Source organism: Barbus barbus (genome assembly GCF_936440315.1).
Source record: "Barbus barbus genome assembly, chromosome: 26".
NCBI classification, from domain to species: domain Eukaryota; kingdom Metazoa; phylum Chordata; class Actinopteri; order Cypriniformes; family Cyprinidae; genus Barbus; species Barbus barbus.
Genome location: NC_136754.1, coordinates 2,090,001 through 2,112,895, shown reverse-complemented (window position 1 = coordinate 2,112,895; position 22,895 = coordinate 2,090,001). Strand labels below are relative to the sequence as shown.

At 37.8% G+C, this 22,895-nt stretch overlaps 3 protein-coding genes across 4 annotated transcripts in view; all 3 read right to left on the bottom strand.

The window, feature by feature from the left end:
- Nucleotides 1-3,569, bottom strand: part of LOC306846064 (potassium/sodium hyperpolarization-activated cyclic nucleotide-gated channel 2-like) — a gene marked incomplete at both ends in the record, with an annotated part of 60,886 nt that extends 57,317 nt beyond the window's left edge. Inside the window, 2 exons of the mRNA XM_079379154.1 lie at nucleotides 111-534; nucleotides 2,656-3,569. Coding sequence (XP_079235280.1) covers nucleotides 111-534; nucleotides 2,656-3,569 — 1,338 coding nt within the window. The remainder of the gene's footprint in view (nucleotides 1-110; nucleotides 535-2,655) is intronic.
- Nucleotides 3,570-8,101: 4,532 nt separating this feature from the next.
- LOC306845579 (E3 ubiquitin-protein ligase RNF126-like) lies at nucleotides 8,102-17,843 on the bottom strand. The gene is made up of 9 exons (XM_079378457.1): nucleotides 17,739-17,843; nucleotides 14,750-14,808; nucleotides 14,403-14,460; nucleotides 13,827-14,062; nucleotides 13,221-13,289; nucleotides 13,066-13,135; nucleotides 12,407-12,500; nucleotides 11,185-11,300; nucleotides 8,102-9,842 (listed from the first exon to the last, which is right to left on the bottom strand). Exons 1-9 carry the CDS (start codon nucleotides 17,811-17,813, stop codon nucleotides 9,690-9,692), a joined length of 930 nt encoding a protein of 309 aa, XP_079234583.1. The 5' UTR covers nucleotides 17,814-17,843; the 3' UTR covers nucleotides 8,102-9,689.
- A 929-nt stretch (nucleotides 17,844-18,772) lies between these two features.
- The window catches only part of LOC306845852 (twisted gastrulation protein homolog 1-A), an 11,474-nt gene continuing 7,351 nt past the window's right edge, over nucleotides 18,773-22,895 (bottom strand). The window contains exons 4-5 of one of the 2 annotated variants that reach the window (XM_079378839.1): nucleotides 21,297-21,545; nucleotides 18,773-20,161 (exon numbers count right to left, since the gene is read on the bottom strand). In XM_079378839.1, coding sequence (XP_079234965.1) covers nucleotides 19,980-20,161; nucleotides 21,297-21,545 — 431 coding nt within the window. In that variant the 3' untranslated portion in view covers nucleotides 18,773-19,979. The remainder of the gene's footprint in view (nucleotides 20,162-21,296; nucleotides 21,546-22,895) is intronic. The other variant, XM_079378840.1, reaches the window with a different exon arrangement.

Genomic DNA, 22,895 nt, shown 5'->3' with positions numbered 1-22,895 from the left:
TTGTGTTGTGGAAATGTTCCATATCTAACAGATTTGATTCATATGGCTCTTTGTGTAGACACCTTTGATGGTGTATATATGTGAGATTGTGGTGGTGTCTGTTGACGTACCTCTTCCCACTGGTGAATGTAGCGGATAAGCCGGGAGAGACGCAGCAGCCTCAGCAAGCTCAGGATTTTAGTGAAACGCACAATCCTCAGCGCTCGTGCCGTTTTATACACCTCTGAGTCCATGCCCTGCTCCACGATCAGGAAGATATAATCCACTGGAATGGACGAGACAAAGTCCACAATAAACCATGTCCTCAGGTACTTCTTCTTGATGGTCTTGGGGTCCAGGATGATGTCGGAATTGTCCTCGATAATGATGCCCGTGCGGAAGTTGAGCACCAGGTCCATGAGGAAGAAGGTGTCGGAGATCACGTTGAAGATGATCCACGGCGTGGTCGTCTCGTCTTTGAAGAAGGTGATGCCGACGGGAATAATGATCAGGTTGCCCACCATGAAGAGAAGCATGGTGAAATCCCAGTAGAACCTGCAGGAGAGAAAGCAAAGAAATTGGTTTTATACAACATCATCTTTACTCCGTAGTAAGTAAGTGGTACATTTATGTGATTTTACTACTTTACTTTTGTAAACCCTTGGATAATGTTCTCATTTGTATATTTACAAAGGTGATAACATTAATTGTTTCACAATGACAATTATGAGTATTACAATATACATCCGAATTCAGTCCTATTAACATTTTGCATGCATCATGTAAATGCATAAACCATTTGCTATGCAAGAGGAAGGCATTGTTCCAGAAATCATTATAAATTAATATATTAACTATTGGATGAACATTCATTTGTAAGTATGCTGTATCTATTCTGATTATGTTATTTAAATGCATACAAAAATATTCTGATCAAACCAATAAAAGTCCAATGTGAACGTTTCTGGTGTGAATGCTATGCATTTATAAGGATAATTATTGCAGCATGCATATCACCCACATAAGGTACATTAAACAGGTTTTGCTTTGAAAACAACACTAAAAATCAATAAGATTAGCATTGCAAAGATGCATGCAACAATGCATTGCAATGTGCTGTAGAGAATGCTTTATATTGACCTTGTAAAGAGGGCAAGAGTGTCGAAAACCTCAGAAGACCCCTGATATTTGAGAGTCTCACACGGCTGTGACTGCTGCAAGTCAATTCCTGAGGGTCTGAAATAATGGTCTGCGTGGAGCGGATGTGATCCGTTTCCACGTGGTGCTCGCACACGTGTGCAACTCAAGGTCACAGCAGCGCGCGCTAAGGTGCCTGCTGACTCATAACTGGAGACTGATGCAACTCGTACACAATGGCAGCTTCTTTTCGCAAGGTTTGCATTGCTGATCCGCTCTAAGATGCGCTGAGGGTCTTTGATATGTCAAGAAGACTTTGAATGGAGTGGGTGTACTGAAATAAATATGCATCAGTTTAAGGTTTTCTACGGAGATGATGCAAAATGATACGGATAGGAGCATGTTATTGCATAGCTTGGCTAAACGCAGAAACTGCATGCACGTTTTCATCATCAACAATATTTGTTTATTATCTGATGAAGTGTCAATGTCAAAAAATCCAAATTAAATCACAGAAGCCCAATTACTGCAGCATTCAGTGATCTGCATCCAACACAATCATTTACTCACATGTTGCATAAATGTCTAATGCAACCTGATGCATGAACCCTGAGCAATGCAAAGCTTATGTAAAGAGTCATCCACTAGTTTTCATAGCATGCAAAACATTTAGAGTCCAGAATGCCTGTGGAGCTGAAACGATGTTCCTCACTGATACAGACATAATGCATGACAGCATGACCATCTGCAGAGCAACACCTAAACTGTATTTATTGAGGATAATGCTTCAGTATTTTAAAACCTTGTGACATATGCATTATATGACCATGAGACGATATGATGTGATAATCTCAAAATATAATTCAGCATGATATCTACTAGACAAAATGTGCTTATGAGCTTCAATGTATTATTTGTTCTCACATTGTTATCTAGTCAGGTAGAAATACATCTAACTCAGCATGGACAAAAATGCTTAGGAGCCACAATGTGTGTGCATCACAATGCTATTGCTTTTTTTGTTTTAGGCTTTTAAACCATATAGCCTGGTTAGATTACATCCCTCAATGTTATGAGAGGATAAATACAATGCCCACATAAAAAAATGCTTCTTTTTGGAAGTGTGTGCATGTTTTAATTGGGGGTCAAATTGTGGAAAGTGTCTTGTGAGGACATTTATTTAAAATACATTGAAAACATCATAAATGAGCCAAATCATGTTTAGTTTAAAACTACTGATCAACAGGTTTAGGCTTCAAAAGTATGAGACCATTATTAAAATACTTTTATTATTAATGCCAAAAATAATCATTCGCATAAATTTGGGAAGGCAACGTTTGCTGTAATAGGCTATAACAGCAGTACTGGAGCTGACAAACAAAACCTGATGCTCAAAGTCACTAATAGTGCAAGATCTTAAAACTCTCGCGTGCATCATAAATATTGTAAGAAATTTTAAATGGAAACCGCACACTTTTCATTCACGGGTAACATTTGATCCACAGATGCCACAAAGTTTCCCCAAGCAGGTGCTCTTACCTGAAGTCGCTGTAGGGGTGAATGATCCAGTTGCCGGCCGATTTGACGCGCTCCTGCTCCTTCTCCACCGCCTTCTGGCTCCCGTACATGCGCAGGGAGAATTTATTGACCCCGGGCTGCAACATGCTGCTGAACTGCCGCTGCATGAAGCTCGCCTGGCTGCCCCGCGTCTCGCCGTCCTCCTGCGCTCCATCCTCGGATTTGAGGAATGTCACCGAGTTGCGGGGCTGCTGCGCGCCGTGGATGGAGGACGAGGCTTTCCTGCTGGGGGCGTTGGAAAAGGACACTTTGGAATCCTTCTTCTCCGGGACGCCGGGGTTCGAGGCGTCCTGCCCCTGCGTGCTGGCCGCGTCCACGCTGGTCGTTGAATTGCACGCCACCCGCTTGGTCCCGTCGGATTTGGACATGATGGACCGGAGACTCCCGGTGCCGGAGTCCCGCCTGCACTCCCCGTTCTTGTTGCATTTCATGCTGGAAAGCGGTGCTGAGGGATTGCCGTCGCTTTCGGCAGCATTACAAGCCTCTACCGTCACGGTGGCCACTACGGTAGACGCTTTGCATCCTCCGCCCTTAACAGTGTCGTGGCGACCCGCAGGAGCAGCATCAGCAGCATCACCCAGGCGCGCATCGGTGGAAGTGGAGCTCCTAGACGCTCCTCCTCCCGGTGCGCAGGTCTTAATCTGGACGCTGCTCCCTCCTCCTGCTCTCCTCAGGCGCGGATGCTGAAACTTGGATTCCTCCTCCGCGTCGTCCGTCTCCTCCGCGGCGACGTGATTGGGTTTCAGGTTCGACCCCGCGGCATCCGAGTTGGACTCCAGGCAACTCTTGGCGCAGTGGTACGCCGGCGCGCTCTTCTGGGCCGCTTTCTTCGTCATGGCAACATCCGAACCGGGAGAGAGCTCATTCCGGTCCATGTCATTCACCGGATCAGATTTGGCCTGTAATTATCTTTGCTGGAAACCAATCAGCAGGGATGAGAGAGAGAGAGAGAGAGAGAGAGAGAGAGAGAGAGAGAGAGAGAGAGAGAGAGAGAGACCTACATGATTTATTTGCCAACAAAATGAAACAGCTCTTAGTTTATTAACTGTTTGTTGTTGGGTTACTCCGTGAGCGCATTTTCCATTCCAATAAGTGCATTTATGGAGGATTTTAAACATTCTATCAAATAAGGTATCGATTGGCTAAATGTCTTAATAATTGTAGATGTTTTAAAGTTATTCAGCTAATTCAGGCCTTATGCTCAAGGTCATGATGTTTTTAAATGCTTATTAGAAATAGAATCCAGTTCTGATGCACCAAGACTTGTGATAAATCAGCATTGAATAATAATAATAATACAAATAATAATAAAAAAAAATCATGGATACTTAACAAATATAGCCTACAGAATGATCTTCCTACATTTTGAAAAAAAGGTACAAAAGCTGTCACTAGGGCGGTACCTTTTCAAAAGCTACTAAATATAGCCTACCGATGTAGCCTAGGTATTACATTCTGCTCTTTAGGTACTAATATGCACCTTTCTCAATGGTACCGTCTCAGTGGACAACTTTTGTACCTTTTTGTCTGAGAGTGTAAAATGATGGTAACTGCGCCTTATTTAATTACAGAGTAAGCATATTAGTCACAGGTCAAGTGTTTTAACTGAGATAAAAAATAAAGCAAAATACTACCAAAACTGGGAGAAATTTGGAAACATTGATCTGAGAACAGGCCAAAAAAAATCCACGGATAAAGAAAACATTCAGAAATAAAAGTTAATGCATTGTTTTTGTTTTTACTCGCACGTAATAGCATAATAAAATGAGTCACATTAATTATGTAAGCATACTCTAACAGACGCAAAAAGCACGTTTCGTTCTGTTCATTGTCTTCACTGTCCTCTACTTAAACAGTAATCAATCAAGTCTGTTGTGTCTGTGCAGGAATCTATAAATGACTGAAGTCGCATGCATAAACAGATGGCTGGGATATTTGTAGTTACTATAGTGCATAAACAGTCTGGCACTTTTTGTGTCTAAAACTGCAGCTGTCGTCATGGGGTTATGATGTCATAACAGCAGAGGATGCGCTCACGAGAGCGCAGGCAGACTGCAGCGCAGCGCCACCTACCGGCGCACAGGCACAACTACAGCGGCTCCGGACAACCACTGGGGTCATTCAGCTTTAAACACCTGTTGAATGCCTTCTGGAGCCCCAAAGCGCAAATACATCTGGCAGATCTCCAATAGAACAAATACAGAGTGTAATTTGAAGGAATTTGTCATCAGTAAATCACTATTCAATGACCTCGTCTGCAAAGATGTTCTCAAAACCAATGCAACAATAATCTTCAGAATCAAACACTGTCAGGAAAAAAAGGTACAAAAGCTGTCAATAGGGAAGTATCCTTTCAAAAAGGACTAATATGTACCGTTTTGTACACTTTAGATACTAATGCATACATTTAAGGTACACTCTAAAAAATGCTGGGTTAAATACAACTGGGTTGTTTTCAACCAACAGCTGGGTTAAATGCATATGCATGACATGAACATAAATTAAACACGAGAAAAGCCACTTTCACAACCAGAGAGCATCTTCCTGAGCACATCACCTTCCTCCTTGAATATCATTGATGCTGACCTACAGCAGCAGACTGCAGTCATTACCGAGGAAGTCCTGCAGACTGTCAGATCTTACCTTGTGTTGCCTGACGCTGATGTGTGACAGAGTGAAGCGCAGCTCCAGAACAGCAGCCCGGAGCAATGACATTGAAAGGTTGTCTCAACCCGGCGGACGGAGAGAGAGAGAGGTGGGATGCCGCGTCCCTTCAGTGATGGAGCGATTGACCTCTGGAGGTCACCGGGGTCGCCATGCTCCCAGCCACACGCTCTGCTTCCCACTTGGGAAGTGTTTAACCTGAGCAGCTCCGGATCAATCTCTCTCTCTGCAGAACTGAATACAGGCACTCACTTCCTGGTATGACACATTTAAGGATGATGCTTTGGGCTTCATTTGCATAAAAGGCAAAGTTCCAAGAAAGCAGGAGAGCTTTGGATCAATCTTGGAAGCTTTTCAGATTCAGAGATCAACAGGATTCCCACAGGTTTTTACCAATGGACTCCAGTTATCGGAATCATTACTGGATAAGGATTTTTCTAAATCATTTTATAGGCATTGCATTGAAGAGATTTTATTTTATTGCTGGGCATAACAGGAAAAACACACTCACCAGAACTCATCCAAAGCAGTTTCCCTGATATCTACATGTTTTCTGTGACTGTGGGAATTCTGTATCACACACTGAACCGTGGAATATTATTTGAAAAGCAGCAAAGTTGTTTTTGGTAATTAATAAATATTAGATGAAAATGATGAAGAAATGTTGCCTTGGCAACTAACTGAAATAGGTTTAATTTGAAGTACTAAACTAAGACTGAAATAAAAATTAGTTAAAGCTATGTTGGAATATTTATATTAAAAAAACAAAGTAATAAAAACGAAAAAAGCACATAAAATTACTAAACGTTCAATTAAAATTAAAATGAAACCTTAAAATATAACAAAGGCTAATTAATTTATTGTTTCCCAGACAGCAACAGATCTTGGCCGACATTGCTTGCTGTCTGGGTTAGTAGTTATTAATAATTTTATTAATGTTTGTAATAGAAATTAAATCTAATATAAATATTCTATGAAAAGCTTAAAGAAAATGTTGCCTTGGCAACTAACTAAAATAAGTTTAAGTTACTAAAATTACTCAAATTAAACAAACAAAAATAAAGTCTAATGAACATATTTTAAAAAAATGCTAATAAAACAGAAAAGCAACAACAACAAAAAAGACCCTAACATTAATATGAAACCTGGAAATCTAAAAATCAGATGAAAAACTTACAGAAATTAGAAATGTCGCTTCGGCAACTACCTAAAATAAAGTACCACTGAAGTACTAAAATAAAGTCATGGAAATATAGAAAAAGAGAAATGACAAAAACATCAAATTACAAAAGCGAAAATTAAAATAAAAACTGAAAATATAAAAATAAAAGCCAATTCAAAACATTAAGTATATTATATAAATAATACCAAAATAGCACTGAAGATGTATCTGTTTAGTGTATACTTATTTAGTGCCCAATCAAGAAGAGGTTTTACAGGAATATGTTTTTATCCGTGATAAAGCTCCGTGCGGTGCATCAACACTCTTAAAAATAAAGCTTGTTTATGGGCATCGCTGGTTTCATGAAGAACCTTTAACATTATAGAATCTTTCCACTCCACAAAAGGTTCTTCATAGCAGAAAACAAATGTTCTTCGCACTAATAAAAAGTGGTTCTTTTAGGAACTGATCACTAAAAGGTTCTTTGGGGAAGCAAAAAGAGCTCTTTCACTATGAAAATCCTTCATTGGAAAGCTTTATTTTTAAGAGCGAAGCATAAGAGCAGCAGCGACGCAGCTCACTAACCGACTCAAGTCAGAATAGCCCACAAGTCTCTATACATGGATGGTTTGGTGGTCTCATACAAATAAATACACTAAAAGCACATCGCAAGAGGGCAGAGAGAGCTCTCAGTCTGAAAACACACAGCAGTACAGTACGGGGACTGCTTGAGCTGTTTATAGCCAACAATAAATTCACTTCAAAATGAGTTTGCAGCAACAGGCCGGTCACTCTTGCAGATAATCACAATTAGCAGCTGCTAGTGGAGCTCTGCAGACGACTTGTGCCAATCATTCAGTCCGATCTGAACATGACCAGCACATTGTTTTATAAATCCAAGACTCAAGATTCAGCTCTTGGCTGTTGAAGAATGAAGTAGCATATATTATAATACAACAGACAGTAAACCCACTAGTAGTTAGTTTACAAATGTAGCAGAAAATCAACAAAAATGAATAAATAATGGCTCCTTAATTGCTGCTTGAGGAATTAGAGTGTGTAAAATTAAAACTACATAGTTTTGGTTACATTATTTTTTAAAAGTTGCAATATATACCTGCATATCAGTGTTGCAATTTATGTAGATACATTCACATTAATTTAAAGAAAATAAATGGTAACCAAAATAAAATAAGCAAATTAATTTCTAATTTTCTAATAAGTAAAATGACTTTCAAAATTATAATACCAAAAATATGAAAAAACATTAAACTTACTTAATTCTAATTTTCAGTTAAAGTACTAAAATAAATATTTAAAATTGAAAAAATAAATACAAAAAGAAAAAAAACCTGCACATTTAAATAAAATAAATGTTACTGAAATAAAATAAAAATTAAACAAACTAATTTCTAATTTTCAGTTACATTAGAATTACAATAATAAATACTAATTTAAATAACTATTAACTGAAATTAAATAGAGAATTTCTCATTTTCAGTTATTTTAAGTACTGACTGGTCTAAGTGTCTATTAGAGTGTAAAGAATTGGAACAAACACAGAAACACTGGTGTTAGTTTCTGTTCGTGATCTGTGGAGACAAATGAGTTTATGAAACATTTCATCATCAGCAGTGATACATTCATTCATTTTTTCTTCTCCTTTATTATGATTTACAAAAACAAACCATTTAACTTAAAATAAGTTAAAAAAAAAGTTGCCTTGAACTGAAAGTCACTGAACTTTTGTGGCAGACAGAAGACAACTGAATGCGAGGAGATTTAAAAATATAAAAGAAAAAAAAGAAAGAGTGAGAGAATGCAAGAGAGAGCTTTTATCACATTCTCAGGCCATGCGCTGTTTGGATAAAGGCCCAAAAATGCAGGGTGAAACAGAGAAAATACATTTCTCTCACGCGTTTTAAGGACGATGCTAAATGTAAAAAAATCATATCAAATGTTGCCAAAAAAACAACAACATTCACACTTTTCTGTTTGTTCAATGTTCTAATAATCTTCGCAAAGCAAAAAATACTGTGCAAATAAATATTAGGAGAGAAACCTGCACTCAGTGTTTTCCTCAGTCGCAGATGTTCTTGGATTGCTTGGCTTTCACAATATGACGCAGCTCTTATTTTGTTTTTTCAATAAATGCGTTTCATATATATGAGTGAATCACAAAAAAAAAAAAAAAAAAAAACCACGTCCAGGTTTTAACCCCAACATCAAAAGAAAATAAAAAATGTATTATGCCTAAAATGACTATATTTTAATTAATTTCATGACAATTAAGCATTTATTTACCATAATGCATTCAGATGAATTACTCGAGATGGTGATTCTCATTACTGTAATGTGGTATTACAATATAAAATACTGTAATAAAATGATCTAGCAAACTAAAGGCAGTACAACTAACAATATAATTTATAACCACAAATTCAATAAGATTTTCTCGTGTTACAGTAATGAGAATCAGATTTTTTGCATAATGGCAAACCGTAAAATTTCAAAAATTTTATTAAAAAATTCAAAAGTAACAAAGTTGTCGGTGGTTCTAAAACAGGTTTTAGTATAATACGGTTTCTTTTTTTCTTCTGATTTTGGGGTGAAGCATGACCTCGACCGGTTTTGTGAGATTCACACATACTCACGTTCACATATCAGCCACTTTTATCTGTAAAATAAAAATCAAAGGATATAAAACAAAAGGTTCTATTTGACCGTGTCCCTCTGGAGAGACACAAAGTCTGCTTCTAAAACGCAGTTCAGCTCGGTGTGTCTTCAGATCTGGCACAGTCATCGTGCTGCACAGCGCTGCGTAACATCCTCTTCGTCTCTCTCTTTTTCCTCACGCTTTCTGCTGATTAAAAGCACGTCACGCGGACAGGTGCCGTCTGCCGTGTGCGTCCAAACCTTGAGGAATGATCGCTCTGAAGTTCAGCGGTTTTAAAAAAGCAAGGAAACGCTGTCTGAAGCAATAGAAGAGTGTATTGTTCTCTCGGGGGTTTGGCGTGCTCTCTGCGCTGTCCGTGTGTGTTAGTAGTGATGGGCAGGATCAGCGCTGGTTCCACCGTGTCACAGATCAGTCTCCGGTGGAGGGGAAAGAGTGCGGCTGAGATGATAATGATGATGATCTGTAGATGTGTTGGGGATGTGGGCTGAGCTCTTACGAGTTATTGGTGGCATTCTCGTTGCTCGGAGAGCTGGAGGAAGAAGAGGAGGAGGAAGAGGGGGTGAAGTTCATCCCTGATAGGCCGGGCGGATCCGTGGCTGTGTTCTGCCCGCTCAAACTCTTCCTGCACACCGGACACGTGTCATGCTGGGAAACACACAGACAAAACATGTAACGCTGTTCTTTTCAACTTTCTATTCATTACAGAATCTTGAAAAACATCATGGTTTCCACAAATATATTAAGCAGCATAACTTGATAAGAAGAAATGTATCTTAAGCAGCAAAGCAGCATTTTAGAATGATTTCTGAATAGTGTTATTTTGGTATCATTGAGATACTAGTACAGTTTTTTGGGGGATTTAATTTAAGTTAGTTTTGTTGTGTTCTTGTCAGTTTTGTACAAAGTCAAATTAAATGAAATTCTTGGCAACTAGCTTAAACTAAATAAGTATACGTTTTTTATGTTATTTTAGTTACAGTTCAATTTATTTCAACAAAAATAGTTTTTATAATTTATTTTAGTTGAAGTTTTAGTTAACTCATAACCCTGTTTCTGACAGTAACGATGCTAAAAATTCTGATTTGATCACAGCAATAAGTTACATTTGAAAATATATTCACATATATTTCAATTGAAATAATATTTCACAATATTACTATGAAATAAAAATGTTGAATGAAATAAATGCTGCATGCTTTCAAAAAATATGACTCAAATTTTGTCTATATATCTTAATATGTTAGACCTATTATTAAACATCTACTATGAAAAACTTAATAGTTAAGAAATATTAATTTAAACCCATTTTGACACTGTTTGAAACACTATTTCAGTTGCTGTTTTTTCTTTAAATTATTGTTAGTTTTAAAAACATTAATGACATGATCCTCCAGGAAGTCATCTCATTTTGGGTGGGAAACAGCAGCACAAACATTTGTAAGCATCTGTGATGAATTTTTGGTCATATTTGTGATTAATGCAAACATTTGAAAAGTTACAAAAAATGTCTGGAAATGAGCTTGAACTTTAGCTTTACAGTCGACGTGCGCTGACAATCCCCCACTGAGCAATAACTTAACTTCAGCTCTTTATTCCCATCCTGTTCATTTTCTTGTCATCAAGTTATAATTCACAAAGTTAGAAATGTCTGAGCTTGACAAGAGCACATTTCTGAAAGCCTGCCGTATTACTTTTACAGAAGTACTTTTTAATTGCAACACATGCATATTCATCTTAAAAAGTAACCGAGTTCAAAGGTGCTGTATAACACGATGAACCTAAACACAGCAGCAGCAGTTATTAGCACAAATTCAATTTCAAACTCCTGCCTTTCTGTACAGAACCATGAAATTAATGTCACAAACTACAAATTGAAACAGACTTTATCTGGATCACTCATTAACGACCGTATATACGCTGTCCAATATATACGCTGTTTAGATGATTAGGTATGGAAAGATGAAATAAAACAGAAGAGAACCGCCACCTGCTCGAGCCAGGGAACTACACAGTCGTTATGAAAGAGATGATTGCAAGGAAGTTGTCTAACGTTCTCTCCTGCGCTGTAGTCTTCTTTACAGACAGGACACTCTAGACCAGCACCTGAACCACAAAAACACACACACACACACACACATGTCAGAAATAGGAAGCATCAACATCCTGGATCAAACATTGGATCACAATGACGATGGTGAGATGAAACTGGCTGCACTGTTATTGAGAATGTGAAAATATACAGTACATAAGTTGACGAATCTGTGGGTTGTTAGACAACCAGCCAACTGTAACTGTGCAAATAATTTATTGTATTGTTTAGGTGTTATTTGTGATGGATATCTCTATATAACCATTCAAAAGTTTGGAGTCAGTAAGATTTCTCATGCTTTTGAAAAAGTCTCTTCTGCTCACCAAGGCAGCAATTATTTGATCAACAATACAGTGAATACAGTAATATTGTTACAATTTAAAACAAGTGTTTTCTATGTGAATCTATGTTAAAATGTAATTTATTCCTATGATCAAAGCTGTATTTTCAGCATCATTACTCCAGTCTTCAGTGTCACATGATCCGTCAGAAACTGCTCTAATATGCTGAGTTAAACTTTTCTTATTATCAGTCGTGTTGCTTCATATTTTTGTGGAATCTGTGATGCACTTTTATTTTTCAGGATTCTTCTTTGAATAGAACAACATTTATTTGAAATAGAAATCTTTTGTAACATCATAAATGTCTTTACTGTCACTTTTGATCAATTTAATGCATCCTTGCTGAAAAATAATGAATGAATTAATTTTTATTTTTAGTGACCCCATACTTTTGAACAGTAGTGTGTGTGTGTGTGTGTGTGTATTTATATTATATATATTTAATATCTATCTTATTACACCAAAGTATTATTCATTCAAACTGGAAGGTGTGAATGAATCTTTTACAAAGGCAGTGTTTTTACGGCTGCAGCGGTGACTCTTTAAAAGTGGATGAATTTAGAGACGCAGCACTTCAGGCAGGGTTTTACCACGTGGGACATCTAACAGTTACAATTAGAAAGCTAAAGCACCTCACGCTGTCAGCATGCAGAACCCTCTGTGAGAAATCTCAACATTCACCCTGTTTGAAGCTCCGCTGCTAAAACATGAAGCACAGATCAACTGATGCTGTGCTCCAGCAGTGTGTGTGGTCATGTATCAGACGTCTGTCTTCTTACCCACGTGCTCCTGTGTTATCTGGACCGTAGGGAGACTCTTAATCTTCTCTTTGTCTGCCGGAGGGGGACCCGTATTTTCAAACTGATTTAATAACTACAGGACGACAACAGGGACAAAAATGTAATTATACTGTTTTTTTTTTTAAATGCATTGATATGTGACCCTGGAGCACAAAACCTTAAGTCTTAAGTCGCTGGGGCATATTTGTAGCAATAGCCAAAAATACATTGTATGGGTCAATATGATTGATTTTTCTTTTATGCCAAAAATCATTAGGATCATGTTCCATGAAGATATTTAGTAAATTTCCTACTGTAAATATAATCAAAACTTAATTTTTGATTAGTAATATGCATTGCTAAGAACTTCATTTGAACAACTTTAAAGGAGATTTTCTCAATATTTAGATTTTTTTGCACCCTCAGATTCCAGATGATCAAATAGGTGTAGCTCGCCCAAATATTGACCTATCATAACAAACCATACATCAATGGAAAGATCATTTATTCAGCTTTCAGATGATGTATAAATATCAATTTTGGAAAATTGACCCTTTTTTGTGGTCCATGGTCACATATTGTTTGCAATAGCAACACAGGGCTCTGTAGAGTTTCATATTCCTTGTGGTTATAAAATAAAGCAATAAGCCACTTGAGACCTGTGTTATGATGGCATCTAATCCATTGGCACCCCATGCATAGTCCATTGGGTTTGAGTGCAGCATTCCCCTGTAGGACAGAGTCCAGTGATCAGCAGTGGTTTATCATAGACTGAGAAACGACGTAAAGACAGAAAATTTCATTGGCGACTCACCATGGCCCCATCGCCATGTTTGGCATAGCTGTCGGAGCAATAATTCCATTAACTAACTGCTGAATGATTCTGTGAAAACAAAACAAATTAACATTTTCATAAGTCACTAAAAAATATTTTATTCCACCCTTAAACCTGGCAACACACTGATAAACATACTTTTTATTAGTGTACAGCAGAGATGCCCAAACCAGGGCCTGCGTGATGACCTTTGATTTGATATCACAAAAGTAGGGGGAAAAGTAGGAAAAAACATGCTATTGAAGCATATCTTAATTTTGTTTTAGCTTTATTTTTGGATTGAAAAATGTCACAAGTGAATTTGATTAAAAATAATCTAAAAAAATTTTTAAATTGTATTTTATTATTTAAATTGTAAACATATCAATATAATTTTGTTGTATATAATGAAATATTTACTTTTGGCACATGGCAAGTTTCATTTTTGGCCTTTCGTATTAAAATGTTTGCGCACATTTTATCACATTTTTAAACTCCTTACAATTTCCTGATTCCTTTCCATTCAATCTTCAATAAGTTCAATCATTTAGAGTGTAAACCCGGCTGAATAAATCTGCAGTACAGTGCCACCTGCTGAATTCTTACCCTTCTAAAGTGGGTACACCCTCATGCCGCACTCCTTGTCTCCGGGGAATGTGTCGTCCCCGTGGCTGCCTGGCCCCGTAGCGCTGTCGTGAGGCCATCTCCCGCTCTCTGCTGTTCTCTGCGTCACGGTTATCTTCCGCTGGCAAACCCGCTCTGAAGTCGAAGCCCTCATCGAAGATCCCCAGAGCAAACTGCCCGTAACCATGCGGGAATGTAAACAAGTGCTGGTCCACATTCTGACGGGTGAGAGGGAAAGCTTTTGTGAGCTTCGATCAGCCAGTGCTTTCACACACACACACGATTTTCTTAATGTGGCGTCTGCAGGCCTGGGAGAATATTCTACACTGCTTTCAACAATTTATCATTTGCATGCTTGCCATCTATTAACCATAGTCTAAATCTGTATGTTGCCCTGGATAAGAGCATCTGTTAAATGCATATTGTCAAAGTTTGCATTGTGGGCCAGAAATCTCACTCTTTACTCAATATATATATATATTGATTGACCAAAGTTTGCATGCCATGTGAACTCATCAGCCAAAAGCAATTACAGAGATACAGTGGATGACAGCTCACCTCAAACGAGGGCCGATTCTGATCATTAGAGGCTGTAGATGTGGACCCATTCTCTGAACTGGAAAAAAAGAGAAAAAGATGTAAAGAGAGACAGAGAAATAGCAAATGTGTAATTCAGGAAACTTTGGCAAAAAGCGTGATAAAAGAGATCAAATCTTCACATTATTGTTTTTCTGTTTCTAATGCTTGAAAGAAATCATTCACAGTGTTTAGAGCTGTCTTCATCCTGTTGAGGAAATCAATGTAGAAAACAGATTTCCTGATGTAAAAACATTTTGCAATGTTTGATTTTTCTGTCCAAACTGAAAACACTTCTCCAGACCCACAGCAGCAGGTCAGTACTTTACCTTCCCTCTTCAGGCAACTCCTCGATGAAGCCGGACTCACAGCGTGGACAGATGTAATCCTGAAAACAGAGGTCACAACAGTACATTAACACCACCCACTGAAAGAACTGAGAAACTGTATTTACAGCAAAACGCTGGCATCTAACTGACAAAAAAAAAAAAAAAGTACTAAAATTACTGAAGCAAAAACAAAAAAAAAAGGATAAAATAATTTTAAAATGTTATTGTATAGTGAAGTGACATACTGCCAAGTGTGGTGACCCATACTCGGAATTCGTGCTCTGCATTTAACCCATCCAACGTGCACACACACAGCAGTGAACACACACCCGGAGCAGTGGGCAGCCATTTATGCTGCGGCGCCCGGGGAGCAGTTGGGGGTTCGGTGCCTTGCTCAAGGGCACCTCAGTCGTGGTATTGAGGGTGGAGAGAGCGCTGAACATTCACTCCCCCCACCTACAATCCCTGCCGGCCCGAGACTCGAACCCGCAACCTTTGGATTACGAGTCCGACTCTCTAACCATTAGGTCACGACTTCCCCCACAACTAGTATAATAGTGAATAAATAAAAAAACATTGCCAAAAATATAGGCCTAGTTTATTAGACTGACTGCTTATTATCTCTAAGAAACGTACCAACTTGCAACATTAATATACAATGTGCAATGTTTTATGCAAAACTATCTGTATTATATCTGTATAAGTATTCCCTTGGCTGGTTTATTTTGTGATTTAAACATAAAAAGAAACTAGACTGATCTGTCATCGCAGCGCTGTCACATCTGCAGTCTGGATGCAACTGCACAGATTTCCACAAAATGGAAACGGCTGTCATTCATAAACCTCTACACATCCTCAGCCCCTTTATGTGTTTGGATATGAAATATTTTGCCAAACAAGATAAGCTTTCATGTACAAATAAACATGTTGTACATTTAACACATTTTTTCACAAATCATCCCAAATTAATTCATTATACTGCAGATTCTGTCTGGTCCTGTATCATGACCTCCGGCTGACCAGCAGTGCTCTGTCCTGTTTGGGCTCTTTCTAGAGGCTCCGCACAATAACAGCAGGATAATAACGCCACAGAATGACGAAGAGACAAGCAAAAGAGCTTTGTGACTCCATCCATTCTCTTCCCTGTTCCCCTCTCAAACCTCATACAAGGAGCAGCATGTGCAGAAAGATCTCTGGCCTCGTATTTCCTGACAGCTAGAGATGATAGTATGTGTGAAACTGACGAATGCACCAGATCTGTGGTTTCAGATTAATTCCTGATGTGTCCTGGGTCAGCTGACAGTGAATTAAGGCAGTTTAATAAATCACATCATCATTTCTCCAACTGTACTAGCTTCATTTATTATGAGTGTCAGAAGAACGTTGTAGAGCCAGAGAGTGTGACCTTCATTAGTTGCATGTTAAACAACCAAAAACCACGAGAGACACCAGTGTTATTTTAGTAGAATTGAGACTCTATTACAGTTTTTTATGAATATTATAAAACATTTTCATTTGTTATTTTAGTATATACTGCCTTATTTTTTAACTTTATCTAACCTCCATATAAGTATCAAAGTTTGATCTTACTCTGACATTGCTCTCAATAATTTCTAAAATTAATCAGCTGATCTCATTACAACCTGTCTTGAGTTACAGTCAAGAAATCGGATATGCATGAATCACAAATCAGATACCAAAACCACATGAAACACAGATCGATAGAATTAGACCAACTTATACATCAACTTGTCAGTTTGAGGCAAATAGAAGAAAACTCCCCTGATGTATAAAACAGATCTTATAATCAGTCAGTAAAACTAACCAGGTGATCTCATATCAACCAACATTCAGTAACAGACAACTTCATGATCAGACATCAAAAACTCATCAGTTTATTATCAAAGATCATAAGATCAATTTAATACTATTTACAGTCATTAGATAATAGCATTAACCAGTAGATCTCTTAATAACAAACCTTCTGTAACAGCTAACCATATCAAAGATCAGAAACCTAAAGCACACATAAAACAATCCATTGGCAATTGATCAACTTTCAAACATTGGTTATCATCACAACACTAGATATGATTTAACTAAGCAGTAGCTCTCATAACAATCAGCCTTCTGTCAACTAAACAACACGAATCACAGAAAATCAATCTTTGACCAACTAAACCTAGAGAAATATTAGACTATAATTGGCCTAGATAAAAACACAAAATATAACCAGCAGACAACTTAACAACCAATTATAGATCAAAAACACTGAAGACAAACATCAGCATCTAACCAACTTACAAACACTGAAACCCATCAGTCTCTTATTATTAGTTAATACAAATCTAACTAGTTGGTCTCTATTAACCACCAGTTTTCAGTTATAGCCAACTAAACTACATGACAAGACAGATCAGACACACAAATCAGGGCTATGAACATCTCAAACTTTATAGCAAACATTATTAAATGCACTCTATTTAATAAACAACTTAACTAGTTACCCAGCTGCTTTCATAACTAGTTCTCTGTTTAACTTAGACCAAGTAAACCACCTGATCTACAGATCACACAACTGAACCACTTATGAAGCACAAACCAGACACATCTGACAAGATTATAACTAAATATCTGTCAATATTATGACTAGCGGTAGTTAGTTAGTGAATGCACCGAGCTGATGCCATAACGAGCAGCCTTCAGGTTTGACAGATTACACAAACAACAGAGCTCTGGACAACTCTTTAATCTGCGCTCAGTTCTGCCAAGAGTCCGTCTGATTAAACTCTCACCTCTCCAATTAAGTGTAATTCACTTAAATCCTCATTTTAATCCTGAGTGTTGCTATTGGCAACCAGCAGCCTGTTAGCCGTTAGCACAGCGAGCGCGGAGAAACGCGTGATAAAAGAGGCCGTTTCTTCCGTTACACGCTTCCATAACGATTCAAAGCCTTCGGGAGAGGCTCGCTAAGACCGCGGCGTCTTACCGGGAGCCGAGGGCTGATCTCTTCCGAACACCGGTGACAGAAGAACCGGCTGGGCCGCGGGGGAGCTTCCGCCATCTTCGCTGCAGGACCGACTGAGAGCGAGAACGAGGCGAAGTATGGAAGCCCGGACGGATTAAGAACTAGTACGTACGGACGACGGAACGCGTTTGGGAAAACACACACATTGCGAAAAAGTCTTCAAATCGGAATGTTTTACAATATAAATAAAACACCCTTGAAATAATATAAACTTAGCTGCAATTTTCCATAGGACAGGCTAGTTTTTTTTTAGATAATGTAGTGTTTTTTTTTCACTTATTTTATTATTATTTAATCATTTAGTATGCGCGACTAACAAATGAGGACAACAGAAGCAATCAATTAATAAACTAAAAGCTAAAACTTTATACACGAACATGTATTTATTTATTTATTTAACAACTTTTTACCACGGTTAAAAATAAAATAAAACTTTTATTGCACACCAGAAAATAAAAGAGCTGAAAGTGACACCTAGTGGAGAAAGAGGCAGATCCATGTAACCATTATATCATGAGTGAGTTTATACTATAATTAGTATATACTGTACTAATTTAGATCTAATCGTGCACAGAGATCTTATGAATATTATAAATGTGTGTAATGCCATTATCATCCTGCAGATGGTGCTAAAGCACTTACAACTATTCAGAAACAAAAATATTACAAATTTAATAACAGTCTACTATCAGAATTAGTTTTAGATCATTTTGAAATTAAAAATTCTGAATGAAAATAAAACAATAATTTCGTTCAATTCAAGGTTAACATATTTAACTCTAAAACACTAAACTGAAACTTTTTATTACTTGACTGGAATAAAATAAATGACAAAAAAATTAACTTCAGCTAGTTGCAACAGTTCTTATTTTCATTTTGCTTAACTTTATGCATTAAAATTACTAAAACTGAAATGAAAATTAAATATACGTATTTTAAAACATCTTTTAACTAAAATCAAACCTAAACAAAAATACAAAAAAAGCTTAGTGTCTCAATGATACTAAAATACTGATTTTCAGTTTAATCATTTTCAGTCATAAAAAACTCAAGCAGCAATTTAAACCCAACCTGTATTTTAAAGCATGACTGAAACTTAAGACACTCATGATTAAAGTTTTTAAAGCAAGAATAGTAAAAGTGTGTTAATGCAAACAAAGACAGTCTTTGAGGTCTCACGCACGCGCACGCACACACACACACACACACACACACACACCTGTCAGCTGTGCTGTGAATGAGGTCTGACTGATGCTGACTACATCTGGCTGTCATCATGCATTTATGCCAACTTACATTCAGAGTTTGTCAGAGACGAGCGCTGCGGTGAGGGAGTTCAGGACAGACAATATAAACAAACTACTGCTTAAAAATAGATATTTTAAAAAGTGGAATGCAAAATTACTAAATTAAAAAAAAAAACTGAAAACATTAAAAGACAAGTTTCTCAGTTAACCACACATGTTCTAAGAACATTTACCATTATGTTATGTAAACGTTTTCTAAATGTTCTAAATGTCATTTTTTTTAATGTTTTAAAAACTTTTTTTTCGTCACACAAATTAAGCCAACATTCCATTTGATCATTTTGCAAAGATTACAGAAATGTTACTTTTGAATGTTCCCTGAAAAAAAAAAAAGTTACACAAATATCCAACTAAAACATTTTAGAAAAAGATGTTTAAATAATGTTTGTGTGCTACCGTTATGAGAACATTATTAAAGGCCAGATGATTTTAAATGAATATTCTATTACTTATATTACACTCTGTTACTTCAGGTACAGTAGCTATATTTGAACCTTTTAAGATTTAACTCAAACACTTCAATCAAACTCTATACAAATACAGATTAAATCTCTTTTTTCATTTCAAATACCAGATCAGGGAACCAAAGCCTTAAACATGAGTGAAATATTTTGAAAATCAAACACAACAGTTTACTTTACTTTTTAATAATGAAACCAGGCATATGAATATGAAATGAGAACTATATACAGATGAAAATGATTTGAATGAGAAATGTCCTACATGCTGCTGTAATAATTCACAAACAATATCGATAACTTACAAAAAACACCCTTGACCTTATTTTCCAAAAGACAAGAAGAAGAATCAAGATCTGTAAACAGGAGCAGAAATTGTCAGACGTGTTTTATACAATAAAACAGCAGATGAAGTGTGTGAAGTCAGTTTTGGGCTCTCAGATGAGGCAGTTCATGCATTTGACGGCTTTGCTGCCATAGTCCAGACATTCAGGGCCGATGCACTCACAGCAGGCGTTATGAAACCAGCGGTACTTTGATCCGCCCATCGACTCACAGTACTGCTTACACTGACGGATGGACACGCAGTCATCAAAGTAGACCACCGTACACAAGGCATCTGAGGAATGAGAGCAGAACCAGAGAAAGAGAACGTGTCAACCAGAGACAGAAGAGGAGAGGAGGAGAGGAGAGGAGGGGAGGAGAGGGGTGGGGAAAGGAGGGGTGAGGAGAGGAGGGGATGGGAGGAGAGGAGGGGATGAGTGGGGAGAGGAGGGGATGAGTGGGGAGAGGAGAGTAGAGGAGGGGAGGGGTGGGGAAAGGAGGGGTGAGGAGAGGAGGGGTGGGAGGAGAGAGGAGGAGAGGAGGGGAGGAGGGGTGGGAGGAGAGAGGAGGAGAGGAGGGGAGGGGAGGGGTGGGGAAAGGAAGGGTGAGGAGAGGAGGGGAGGGGAGGAGAGAGGAGGAGAGGAGAGGAGGGGATGGGAGGAGAGAGGAGGAGAGGAGGGGAGGGGAGGAGAGAGGAGGAGAGGAGAGGAGGGGATGGGAGGAGAGAGGAGGAGAGGAGGGGAGGAGTGGGGAGGAGGAGAGAGGAGGAGAGGAGGGGTGGGAGGAGAGAGGAGGAGAGGAGGGGAGGGGAGGGGTGGGGAAAGGAAGGGTGAGGAGAGGAGGGGAGGGGAGGAGAGAGGAGGAGAGGAGAGGAGGGGATGGGAGGAGAGAGGAGGAGAGGAGGGGAGGAGTGGGGAGGAGGAGAGAGGAGAAGAGGAGGGGAGGGGTGAGGAGGGGCGGGGACATAATTTCACTTTTTATATTTAAATGTATATTTATATTATTTTATTAAGTATTGTGGGAAGTAGAAGAAAAAAACTGGCCACTGAAAAACCCATATTGCTGGACTACTATTAAATAACAAATAATAATTTACTAAACCACTCATTCAAACTCTTTTCTTTCTTTTGTGAAACAAAAAATGAGATCTTGAGTTGACATATTCAAGCTTTTTTCCCCACACAAAGTGAATTGAATAATTATTTTCCATACCAAAATTACAAAAATGTATTGTATGCGTTGTCCAGATTTCATTATATTTTTAAGCTGCGTTTATTTCCTTTTTGGATCTTCACAGCATATTCATTGTTTAACCAAATGTTCATTTTTGGCAGAACTATTTCTTTAAACAGTATAATCAAGTCTAATCATCTTTGGTACTCTGAGACAATATAAAATCATGTTTTTGAGATTTGTCAGGCGGTACGCACCATCATGGACGCTGCTGCTGCTGGGCAGTGAGATGTTGTGGCTCTGGCTGTCGAGCGTCTCAAGGAAAGACACGAGGTTCTCGTGGTGGGAAAGTTCCTCGGCGACGGGGAACGACACGACCATCATGTTAATGGGGGCGTCACCTTCGGTCAGAGCGCGGAAGAGCGATGGGATTGGCCGGTACAGCTCCTCTACGGTGCTCTTGGAGGTGGCAGGACTGTCGTTGTAATTCCTGGGGTTACACATTCCTGTGGGACAGAAAAAACTAAGAACTTCACCACGGTGCACACATCATGATGGAAAAGCCACACACAAAAAAAAAAGCAAACATGATCACAAATGAAGAATTAAGACCTGCTTAACAGCAATGACTAATGAAGATTTTTTTGCATTTTTAAATTTTTTTAACACATATTTTGACAATTTTGTACACTTTTATTTTAAATGTAAATTTTTAAATTATTTTATATTAATTTCTGATGAAATATTGTGACATACTTTTATTTTTTTTATATTTACATGTAAATGTTTACATTATATTTATATTATTTTATTAATAATAATTTTATTTGTTATCATATTTAAATGTTGATCACTATTAAAGGAATAGTATTTTGTCATCATTTATTCACCTTCAATGCCATTACAAACGGTTTTAAACCAACATTTAAATAAATAAATAAAATAAAAAATCTTTTTTTACATAGATAGACCAAAGGAGGTTCAATAATGGTTTGTTCTTCACACAAAATATTTTATATATATTATTATATTTAATTTAATTTTGAACATGATATAAAAAATGAAAGTGCTTATTATAAGAACTGATTTTTAGGATTACTAAGATTTGAGTAAAGACAATTCTAAAATAAAATTATAAAACGATAAAAATAAAAAAATTATGTGAGCATTTCTACTTCTTAGTGAAGTTTTATTTCTTTATTTTTAAGTAAATACTGTGACATATTTAAAGACAATAAAACATGCCTGTCAACAGCAGCTCCACTTGGAGAGATAAACTGCGGGAAAGGAAGGTAATCAGATGGTGGATGGAGGTTTTAATAAGGAGCAGAACGCTGCAGAGACCTTGTGTTTCAGATTATCTGCAGAGAGGCTGCCAGCACAGCTGCTTCTGATTACCAAAACCATGGCAGGTTCGGCCTTCAGCAACAACATACATCCCTCCTTTCCCTCTCGACCAATAAACGCATGTTTGGAACAGAACGATCTCTACAGTCTTTTATGTCCTTGTTGTGAGAAACGGATGCATCATGCATCGTGTTCATTTTTAGACTGTCTTAGATATGATGCATCTTTTTCATCTGGTCATAAAACCCTCTGTCAATAAAAAAAAAGGTTCATCAGTAGCTTTGTTGATTCGATTATTACTGCTCATGCATTATTATGATCTGTGTGGTTTGCAATGATTGAAGAAGATACCAATCGAATATAGAGGATGAAAACAGATAATGTGGCATCTAATGCATGCTTTGCTTCTCCAAACCTCTTTGCATCATAAACTGCTCATTTTTGTATTCAGTTCATAAACTGCTCATTTTTGTATTTGTATTCAATGATATGATTTAAACTTCTGTACT